Source organism: Lotus japonicus, chromosome 1 (genome assembly GCF_012489685.1).
Source record: "Lotus japonicus ecotype B-129 chromosome 1, LjGifu_v1.2".
Taxonomy (NCBI): Eukaryota; Viridiplantae; Streptophyta; class Magnoliopsida; order Fabales; family Fabaceae; genus Lotus; species Lotus japonicus.
The window spans coordinates 88436451-88447609 of NC_080041.1; the positions used below are offsets into that span (position 1 = coordinate 88436451).

At 32.6% G+C, this 11159-nt stretch overlaps 2 protein-coding genes across 2 annotated transcripts; one reads left to right on the forward strand and one right to left on the reverse strand.

The window, feature by feature from the left end:
- The first annotated feature begins 4647 nt into the window (after nt 1–4647).
- LOC130727513 (basic leucine zipper 9) lies at nt 4648–8916 on the forward strand. Its single transcript, XM_057578661.1, has 6 exons — nt 4648–4849; nt 7301–7424; nt 7593–7749; nt 7855–7930; nt 8136–8261; nt 8440–8916. Exons 1-6 carry the CDS (start codon nt 4721–4723, stop codon nt 8737–8739), a joined length of 912 nt encoding a protein of 303 aa, XP_057434644.1. The 5' UTR covers nt 4648–4720; the 3' UTR covers nt 8740–8916.
- Nucleotides 8917–9821: 905 nt separating this feature from the next.
- LOC130727514 (probable calcium-binding protein CML43) lies at nt 9822–10654 on the reverse strand. Its single transcript, XM_057578662.1, has one exon. It carries the CDS (start codon nt 10486–10488, stop codon nt 9925–9927), a length of 564 nt encoding a protein of 187 aa, XP_057434645.1. The 5' UTR covers nt 10489–10654; the 3' UTR covers nt 9822–9924.
- Between the last annotated feature and the right edge of the window lie 505 nt (nt 10655–11159).

Here is an 11159-nt window from a genome sequence, read left to right on the forward strand (position 1 = left end):
ACTTAAGATTTGGGTATGGTTTGTTTTTTAATTTTGGATAAATGGGCAAGTGCAGCTCTTTTTTGGGTCAACAGTAAACTTAGCTCCATTTTTTTTGTCAACAGCAAACTTAGCTATTTAAATCTTAAAAGATGGCTGATCATATACTGGGCCTTTAATTGGAATTGCCCCAGTCCATGATAAACTAAATCCTATGTATATTAAGTACTTTATCAGCCTTTGCCAACAAGATGTAGCACCTTTGTCCAATAACAAGTTTAGTCACCCAATTTTTAATGTTTTAGTAATTTTATTTATGTGTCTCATAACCCCCTCTATTTTCACTTTTCTAACGAACGAGTCACATTGTGATTGGGAAACAGTAAAAATTGTATGTATAGAGTTGCATCTAAGTTATGTCTCTTTCTTTTTGGTACTATGTCATGACCAAGATTAGAATCCATAACATATTAACTGAGAAAATGCTGACTTGATAAAAAAAAAGGAACTCTATAACATGAATTCATGTTGAAGTTAACATATCAAAATCCTATCTCTTAATTTCTTAATGTAGCAAATTTTAGTTTTTTCATTAGTACCTTGAAATACATGAAATTAGATTTGTGTTACTCTACCGCCAAAATAAACATGCATTTACAAGTTTTTTTTAAGCTCTTTAGTGGATTTAGAGATATTTTTCTTGTTGATCTTAACTATAGTGGGCTTTGGTCCAATGGGCTAAACGTGGGCCTGGCCTAGGTTGCTCCACAAATAGCTTTATGCAATCTTGCACATTAGCACATGCGACCTTTATGAAGTTTCTAGCATTTGTCGTGTCCTCAATATGAACTATGAAGTATAAGGTAAAATATACACTAATACAGTTGTGACATTGCCGATAAATGAAAAGCATATGCCTTCATAAAAGAAATGGAAAGCATATACCAAAAAGGAACAGGTGCAAAATACTAACATGTCCCATCATGTTATATTACAAGAATTGCAAAATAAATAAACTAATTGAAGGTGGTTTTAATGCGCCTGGAAGGTCACTGAGTGAGAAAGTTAGGCATTGCGTGATGATAACAGGAAAAAGGTGAAGTTAGAAATAAATAAACAAATAATGCAAAGCTAGCTAAGTTACCTTTATAAAGTTTTCAGAGAAAGCGAGGGTTAACCTGCTTTCTTAACACCACCCATAATAAAGCATGTATGTATGTGTATGAAATATGAAATGTTACAACTTTTTGCTTTGAGTCGGTGCTTGTCCCCATCAAACTCCATTTACTTTAATAACAACTTCCACCTTAAGAAACCCTTGCCCCTATTGTCTTTGCAAAATTCCTCTTCCCTTCTTTTCCTTTCCTTTCTATTTGTCTTCCATGCATCCATTGTTGCACAAAAAGACTAATAACATTTTATTTGACACTCTTTTTAATTTGTTAAAATTCATATAAAATTCTCTAATATATGAGTTTCATACTCAATTTAGCGTAACTAACATAAATGTTAACAAATTAAAAATAGTGTGTTAGAAAGTATGTGAAACATAATGTTATTAACCCTCCTCTTACCCCTCTTATTGCACATTGGATAAGCCAAAGAAGTGCCTTTAATGCTTTTCCAAAAGTAAAAGTTCCCATGGCTTTGTTTGGCTTGGAATTTGGACCGCATCTCATTGGATGTCTGCTATATATTTTAGTGTCGTAAGCAATTTTTTTGAGATCTCTTAACATTTGATAGTATTCATGTGATCGAATATTAGCATACATTTTCAGATAAAAGATAGTGAACAAAATATTTTTAATAAATTGATATGAAAGTTCATCCACGTTAAATTTCACTAGTAGTATTTAAATACATGTTATATGCATGTTTGTTCCCTTAAACAAGTCTCGAATTGTTGGTTCAAATGGTATATATATATATATATATATATATATATATATATATATATATATATATATATATATATATATATATATATGCATGTTTGTTTCCCTTAAACAAGTCTCGAATTCAAGTTTTATAAATAAATAAAAATTCTTTGCAAAGAGAGTTAATTAACCACACTATAATGTAAATATTTCAGCTTAAATATGATTATTTTCTAGTGGAAAATACACCTATTATTGTATTTTTATTCACCCACTCCTTGATTATAATTTGTAGTCAAGAAGGTGAAGTTTTGCATGATTGAGATTATGACTGGAAATAGTGGTAAATGCGGTTTTGATTGTCCTTACGTCTTAGCTAATGGCACCAAATGCTTCATTAATTATTGTTTAAACTTTAAAGATTTGACCTGCTTTACCCCATTGAAGGAAACAAATAGCGGGAGATTTTGGTGTGCTTCCTTTTGTGAGTTGTACTATTCTTTAAGGGGATTGCAATTTCATGAGAGTTCAACACATCACGGAGGAATTTGATTTCCTTTTATTTTTTAATCATGTCTGCGTAGATTTTTCATTTACTAGCTTTTTCTTTCTTTTATTTTAGAAGATATAGCGAGGAAAAGATTTTGCTTAATTATGAAGTTTTCTAGCTACTCAAAAAAATAGCTGGAATGAAATGTAATTTTTTTTACATTACATACAACCATTTCATTTTATGTTACATAAAACTAACTGTAACATTTTTTGTAAATTAAGTAAAAATAATAATTTATGATATCAGTGTCATTTTTTTCTACATTTTTTTTGAAAGATGAATGAATATATTGATAGAGAAATACCTTGAGATCAACTCTCTCAAGTAGGTAATTATAGACTAATACAAATAAATAAGAGAAAAAGTTTGATGCACCGATGGTGTAAAGTTTTTTTACACCGTCAACCAATTAGATTTCAATGATGTGTCACGTCAATTAATGAAATTAAATAAAATGAGAGATTTTCTCACATCATTGAAATCTGATTGGTTGACGGTGTAAAAAAACTTTACACCGTCGGTGCATAGAAATTAAACTCAATAAATAAAGACTAATCAAAGATCATCTCAAGAAGAGTTCAATCTAAAGAAAACAGACAAAAGGGAACAACCTATGACAACCGATTTAGCTAGGCAATCAGCTAATTAAGAGATTGACCTCTCTGTAAATATGAACAACCCCAGTACATTAGGGGGTGTATAAGCATTAAACCCAAATGGTTATGAGTTGCTTTTCAAATTAATGTACAATTGATGTTTATAAGTATGTATAAATTTTAATTACAAAGTATGACATAGTCCATCCCTTAACTATGAAATGAGGATTTGATCATAGCCATGAGAATAAACTATATATTGTAATCAGTTATTTACTACTCTCTCCGTTCTTATTTAACTGTCCACTTTGAGTGGAGCACACATATTAAGGGTGTGATTAATTTTGTTGACTTTTATAAAAAGTGATGATTATTTTTCTATTTTACCCTTTAAAGTATGTGTTATCTCTTCTCATTTATTGTACTGACAAGGACAATACTCTCTTGAAATGCTAAGTGGACAATTAAATAGGAACAAATTTTTTTTTCCAAAGTGAACAGTTAAATAGGAACGAATGAATGAAGTAATAATACAAACACCTCCCATAAACAAACTAATCATCACTGTTGGAAGTAAATATTACCCTGAAAAAAAATGCTTAAATATGTTTTCAGTGCTGAAAATACAACAAAGGTTGGTTTCACTCAGTGACAAGAATTCCTAGTTTTAAATCGCCTTGATACACTGTTATATATTTCAAACAGTTATTTAACCAAACTATAATAAAAGTCCATAAGAATATGATTTAATTATATTTTTCTACGAAATATAAATTAATTTAGTTCACAACGTGTCAGTTTGGTAGGCTCCACAGATTCGGAGAGAAGATTGTCCGTCCGTTCATCTTACTCATAACGGGGTCCAGTGCGCAATTACACGTGACAAACCAGGTCAGTTTCGTCATTTCACTTTGACTAAAACCTTCTGCTCCATTTTAACGTCAAGTGCCGCCCACTTTATTTTCATGGCTAACAATACATCCACACCGACTTTCTCTACCATCTCATTTCTAATCACTTATTTTATTATATCACTTATTTCTTTCTGCGCCTTTCTCTTTTTATTTGTTTCGACATTTTTTGTTCTTTAACCACCCGTCTCCATGGAGAAAAAGAGTCATACGTGACTAATCTGATTCGTACTCCCTCCGGTCCTATTTATAAGCATGAAAGAGAAGAAAAATCTTGGTCCTTTTTATAAGAACCAAATGAAAGTTTGAGCTATATTAATTAATTTTTTCCAATGATACCCTTATTAATTCTAACTTGTAAAATGTGCCTCATTAATTATTCTCTCTCTTTTCTACTTTCTAACACTAATAACAAAGGGTAATTTTGGAAGTTCATTTTAATTTAAGACAAATTTAATGCATTTTATCTAGTTTAACTACATTTCTTAAACTGTGTGAATTTTTTTTTTGTTGCTTATAAATAGGACCGGAGGGAGTAATACGGTAGTGATGTCTCTAGCCACAAGGTGACTCGACTTTTATTGTGAATTAAGATGGAGTGTGAATGAAATATTATATTTTATTTTTTTATTAGTTATTAATTAAAAAAGAAAAGAAATATCTTGTGTTGTGTCGAGGCTCTAGTATTTATACCCGTGGAGCTGCTTCCTTCATTCCCTTTTACCTCTTTCTCTATTCTCACTAATTAATATTCTCCCCCCCCCCCTCTCTCTCTCTCTCTGTCTCTCCGGTGTGGCGGCGCTGATGGCTTCAAGTGAGACTGCAGATCTGGACGAGTTTCTCATCCTCGATTACGACCACCTCCGCTATCCCGACACCGCCGATGCATTATTCAACACCGTTTGCTCCGCCGCGTTCCACAACCTCCTCCCCGTAAGTCTTCTCTCTCACTCTCTCCTTCTCTCTTTCTCTCAAAACTAACCACACTCCATGACGTGACATGGCGTGGCCACTAGCACCTTCAACCGCTTCCAGTTTCGCCCATAGCTTCCTCAACACGCCAATACTACTTAACAATAGTAACAACAATAATAATGATTCTTTTCATTAAAATAATATTAATAATGATTCTTTTTCCTAATAGAATAATAGAAAAAAGACAAAATAAAATTACAAATATTAGGTACTACATGGTTTGAAATTTTATATGTTGAATTAATTACGCAGCCATTGAATTATTATGAAAATAGTGAAGAAGGTGAATGAGTGTGACTCACACATACATAGTTACATACCATGCTTGTGATCTGATGAGGAGTTGCTGATGTGGACTGCTTCATCGCATCAGTGTGTTAGGAACTTGTGTGAACGCAGTACTCTTTGCTGATTTTATGGGCCTTTATTTTTTGTCTTGGCTTACTTTTTTAGTGGGCCCATAATATTCTTTGCATTGTAAACAAACCCATAATATGTGTTACCATGTAAAATTGTTAATCTGTTATCGAGGGTGTGTCTGGTTTCAATTCTGAATACAGTATATAAGATTCATCTTTTTAAGAGCAACGATTCGGCGCTTTAATGTAAAAAAATTATATCATGTTGTTATATATCATTCTAAATGACTAAGTAAAGTGTTTAGTAAGATTTATTATGCTTTTTAATTAAAAAAAATACTAGTATATGAATTTTTTACAACGTTACGGATTGATTCCTAAATTACTAGCCTCTATGTGCTTTTGAAAAGAAGCTCTAGTCATATAAAGATTTTAGCTATTCAAATATCTGAGTAAAGTCCTCTCATATTTCAGGGTCATTAAATTAGATTTTATATCAAAATTGTACTAAAAAAGTTGTTATATTTCTCCCTGATTAGAGAATTGACGTGGCATGTAGAAAATAAAGGAAAATGACTAGTGTGTGTAGCTGACATGAATGAATGAAGATCGAGGGTGAAATTTTCACTATATTAAGTTTAATGGCTAATTTGATGTTGACTCATAAATGTTCAATGGAAAGATCAAAGAGCTGAAGTCAATATCAATCTTCCATATGAAAGTTATTTTTACTGTTTTTTATAAAGGATTGACAAGCAGAAAGGATTATAAAAGTTGTATCCATCATTTCACCAGTAAAGTTACTTGATTATAAGTTTTTTATTTGGTTAAAATATTCATATAAGTTTATGTATAATACAACTAGTTAATAATTAATCTGACAAAAATTCTGTATAATCTGTTTTAAGATTTTTTCAATACTACAACTTGCCTTCAGCTGTGCATCAATTTTTGTTTTACTACTATTATTTTTTTAAAGTTCTAGTACCACTTCCATCTACCCACGGGTTGAAAACCTAAAATTTAAAAAGAGATAAGAAAAGTGTGTGAAAAGTTTTCAACAAAATGATAAAGCAAATAACTACACGAAACCATTTTATGCATTAAATAAAGTGCAAGTAGTTTTCAAGATTTTAAAATTAATTAACGCTTAAGTTTATGAAACATCCGTCAACTTCGTCTATTCAAGTGGCTTAATTGTCCTGAAAAAATTATGAGTTTAATGATTATGAACTGTTAGTGTAACAATGTTTTAACATACATCTAATAATTGACTGGCACGTATTCAAAAACATTTATGTTTATCTTTATTTTAATTAAATTAAAAAATTATTTTCTGATCTGGCAACACATTATTGGATGTATGTATAGAAAATGTTTTCACTTGCATTATCATTAAATTAAAAAAATATTCTATTCAAAAAAAAAATCAAAAATTATTAGGGGAGAAATTGTCTATAAATATTAGTATTTTTATACATAAAAGAGAACCCTGATTACTTTTTTTTTTTTGAAATGCTGATTATTTTCAAACCACTAGATTTATCTGTATGTATACCCAATAATATTACTATTGGGCTGAATTTGCGCATATTTCCTTGAAATATTCCATCACAAGCGCAAGAGGTGTCAAAATACTTGCTTTGTATCCTTTGAGGGCCTTTGGCCCATTGTAATATCATTCTATGACGTGTTGACAAAAAAGAGAGTGCTAAGTGGTGTTGGCAAAAAACGAAAACAGAGAATAAGAGGTGACAACTTAATAATAGCAATAATAAAAATAATCTTAGTAGTAGAAGTAGGTTCCAACTTCCAATTAAGCCTTTGACATCATTTGATTGATAATATTACTAAGTGCTTGTTTGGAAATTCTTTCACAATTGATTTTATGCGACAATCAATTTCGTAGAGAAGTTTCCGTTAGTAGCTTCTAAGTTTCCGAATTGATTACAAGGTAAGGTAAGGTAAGAGATGTTGATCCTAATATGCTCTAAAATGATTTAGTACAAATTATGTTTCAGCTTATGCATCCTTTGATCTATAATTGCAGGATGTGGTGAGTTCATTTTCAACTTGTGGTGGAGTAACAGTCACAGACACCCTTTACTCCCAAAAGCTCACTCCCAAATGTTCCACCGTGACTGCTACCAATGACTCTCAGTCATCAATTTGTGGTATGGATTATGAATGATATAGGGAAATATTATGCATATTCTATAGTTATCATTTATTAATTAGCATACTATGCATATTGTTGCTATTGGAGCACTGAATAGAAGTATATGGCTTGTAAAAAAATAGTTAATTGAAGTTTTGGATTGAATTACTAATTGGGAATGCAGTTGGAAGTCCAGTGTCAGCTAATAAGCCAAACATGGGAGGAGAGAATCATCTGAAAGGAACTTCAAGTGGTTCCTCCGACCGGTCTGATGAGGATGATGATGAAGCAGGTCCCTGTGAACAAAGCAATAATCCACAAGATGTCAAGCGCCTTAGAAGGTATATTTATATATATGTTAAAATGAAATCAAACACTTGAAATCATGATTTTCATGATGTTCTCACTGATATAAATTTTAATGATATATATTATGGTAATTTCAGGAAGGTTTCGAATCGTGAATCTGCGAGGAGATCAAGAAGAAGAAAACAAGCTCATTTGGCTGAACTTGAGACACAGGTAAATTAATTATACTGTGATTGATCAGCTAATCATCTTAGAAGCAAAAGACTTCAATTGTTATAAGATGATATATGGAATGTTGCTACTAGCTCTTTATGAATCTCTGTTTTAGAAATTGAAGCATCAATTAATATCATTAGTAAGATGCAGAAGAAAACTATCATTTTCTTCCCTATTGGCTATTGAACAATGCACTTTTCAGGTTGAAAAACTGAAGCTGGAAAATGCAACCCTGTACAAGCAGTTCACAGATGCTAGTCAGCAATTTCGCGAGGCGGATACTAATAATCGAGTGCTCAAATCCGGTGTAGAAGCTCTGAGAGCTAAGGTATGAGGTTAATTCTGGCAAAATTATTCTATCTAATCATGTTGGAGAAAATTGAAACTTTTATTTTTAGATGTTTGAATTCTGACGCACAGAATCGGCTCGTAGAAAGTTTCTCTCTAAAACTGATTTTGCTGTTCACAGAATTCATGTGACTGAGGAAGTTTGTGTGTGCTTTTAGGTGAAATTAGCTGAGGACATGGTGACTAGGAGCTCTTTCACCAATCAGATTCTTCAGAATCCATGTCAATTGAGCACCCCACCACAACTGAACTCTAATCTGAGAGGCATGGCACATGTTTCTCCAACCATCACTATCCATGGAGATAATGCCTCATATAATGGCATCAGAGTTGGTGAACAGAATTTTTCTACTCTTGGGTTTGGAAACTTGGATCACATGACCTACAACAACAACAACAATGTCAACAATATTGGAGTTATAAGTGATGCTATGAGCTGTGTTACCATGTGGCCATGATCAAGGGTTTGATGAACAATTGGCTAGACTTTAATTGTAGCGTCACCAATTAGATGTCCAACTTTATATTTTAAGTCTTGTCTATGTGATTAGTGGGTTATATATGTGTATGTTATTGTCTTGGGGTGGTTCCTCTTTATCATATGCTAATTAAAATAGTGTCATTTCTCCTTAAAAGAGCTTAAAGGAAGGTGAATTATTGCAGTGACTTTAATGAATGTTTGCTAGGCACGTGTATTTAAGATAATCAGTGTGAATAATTCATATTATAAAATCAAATTGCACTCTCAAATCACAGATTTGAGTTATATTATCTTCATTTTAATACCTCAACATGCTCACACAAGATGGTGATAGAATATTCTATCATAATTCCCTTCAGATGGTTTTGGGTGAAACAAGACACCAATTTTGGACATGAAGAGGAAATGTTGAGGACCTAACAGAGGCTTTGGTAAAGAAGATACAAAAGTTGGTGTCTGGTAGGGTCATGAGAAACTGTTAATGAAGGAAAAAATTCCACTTTATCTGAAACTCACTCTGGTTTTCTTGATGAGTAGTATATACATTTCAAATAAAGTCCAACTAATTTCAAAAAAGAAAATATTATTTTTAAAAAATAATAACAAAATCAATATGATTTATCTTAATTATAATTCAAGTATCCAACAATTAATAAGGGAAGCACATGAATGGTTTTACAGATATGACCAAAATGCCCAAGTATTCACAACCTGTTGTTATATGACTCCTACACTTTAACATGCTTACTTTTCTGCAATTTTCCAGGACATGCTGGAACACCAATTGGTGAGCTGACTTTTTCAATCATATATGATACTTGAGCTGTGCTAGATCTTCGGCAACCAATGTAAACCTGGCCGACATCTTTAATAAGGATCAAACACGACAAACTCATATAGCCGACCTCACTTAGTGAGATAAGACTTTGTTGCTGTTGTTTAAATGTGTAGGATAACAGAACAAACTAAAGTGTAATTAACTCTAGGAAGGTAAAAATCATGCAACTTGAACAGACATTTGCCTCCAAAATCTCAACAAAAAATGAATGAAACAAGTAATGCAAAAAAAAACAACCTTCATATTTGATAACATAGAATGCTGGAAACAATGAATATACAATTAGCAGCTTCTCAATTACTCCTAAAATCAATGAAGAAATTGCTACGATCCCATCATCAATTCAAACTCAGTAAAATCAACCTTGCCATCAAAGTTCAAATCCACAACCTTCACCATGCTTTCAATTGTGTTCATATCCCAACCTTTGTCCAATCCCAAGCAATCAAGCACCCTCTTCAGCTCCAAGGCATCAATGTATCCATCACCATCCTCATCAAAGATTTTGAAGGCTTCGCGCAGCAACTCGCTGCGCTTCGACATGTCCTCTAACTCACCAAGAACCTCTTCCACAGGCACTTCATCATCATGGAAACCACCCTCACAAGGTAGCTCAAATTCTGAGACCTTATTCTTATCCTCCTCAGAATTACCATACATTAAACCAAGCTTTTCAACCACTTTCCGAGCATTTTCCTTCTTGATTCTGCCATTGTTTTCCATGCCAAACACAGTGACAAGAGCACGGACCATCTTTTCATCAAGTTTGATCATATCCTGGGCCTTGCAAGTAGGTTGATCAAGGTGAGAGATTGAGCTTGGTGGTGAGCTTTTGAGTGTTTTAAAAAAGTCCCCAATGAATCTGGAACATACTTCTGTTATACCCATTTGAGCCAATAGACAAAAAACAGTACTATATGATATGTCTTATGAATAGTACTCTGTTATCTCTCTTGGTATGAAAAAAAGGAAAAACAAAAGAAAAGGATCGAAAGGCAACAAGCAATAGGAAGAAAAGGAACTGCAAGATTTTGGTGCAATGCTTAAACTTTTTGTGTGGCACTGCTTTTATAGTGAGATCAATGGAATGAATGACACTCTTACTTGAATTGTAAATCATTCAAGTGCATGCCAATGTGTAGTGCAATTATGGATTAAACAATAACAATAATAGTTGTATGCAGATGCAGGTAGTGTCATTATAGAGTTCCTAGGCAGCTTGGCATATAAATTATTAAGGAAAATATTCGCACATACCCGCATAGTGCGGACATCAAGAGACACCTTGAGTGAAAAAGAAAGATAAGAGAAAGAAGTAGTAGATGTGATATACTTATTTAGGAAGAAAAATGAATTACTTATTTAGTGTTCGATGTTTGTGTAAGTATCATTTCCAATTATCCTAGAATGATAGCTCAAGTGGTAAAAGCTAAAGAATATGTGAGTTTGGTGGGGGAGATCCATAGCTCAAGGATACAATTTATCTGATGTAAAAAAAATATCATTTCCAATAAATCAAATGCATAAACATGGCAATCTATGGATAGAGATATATTTGG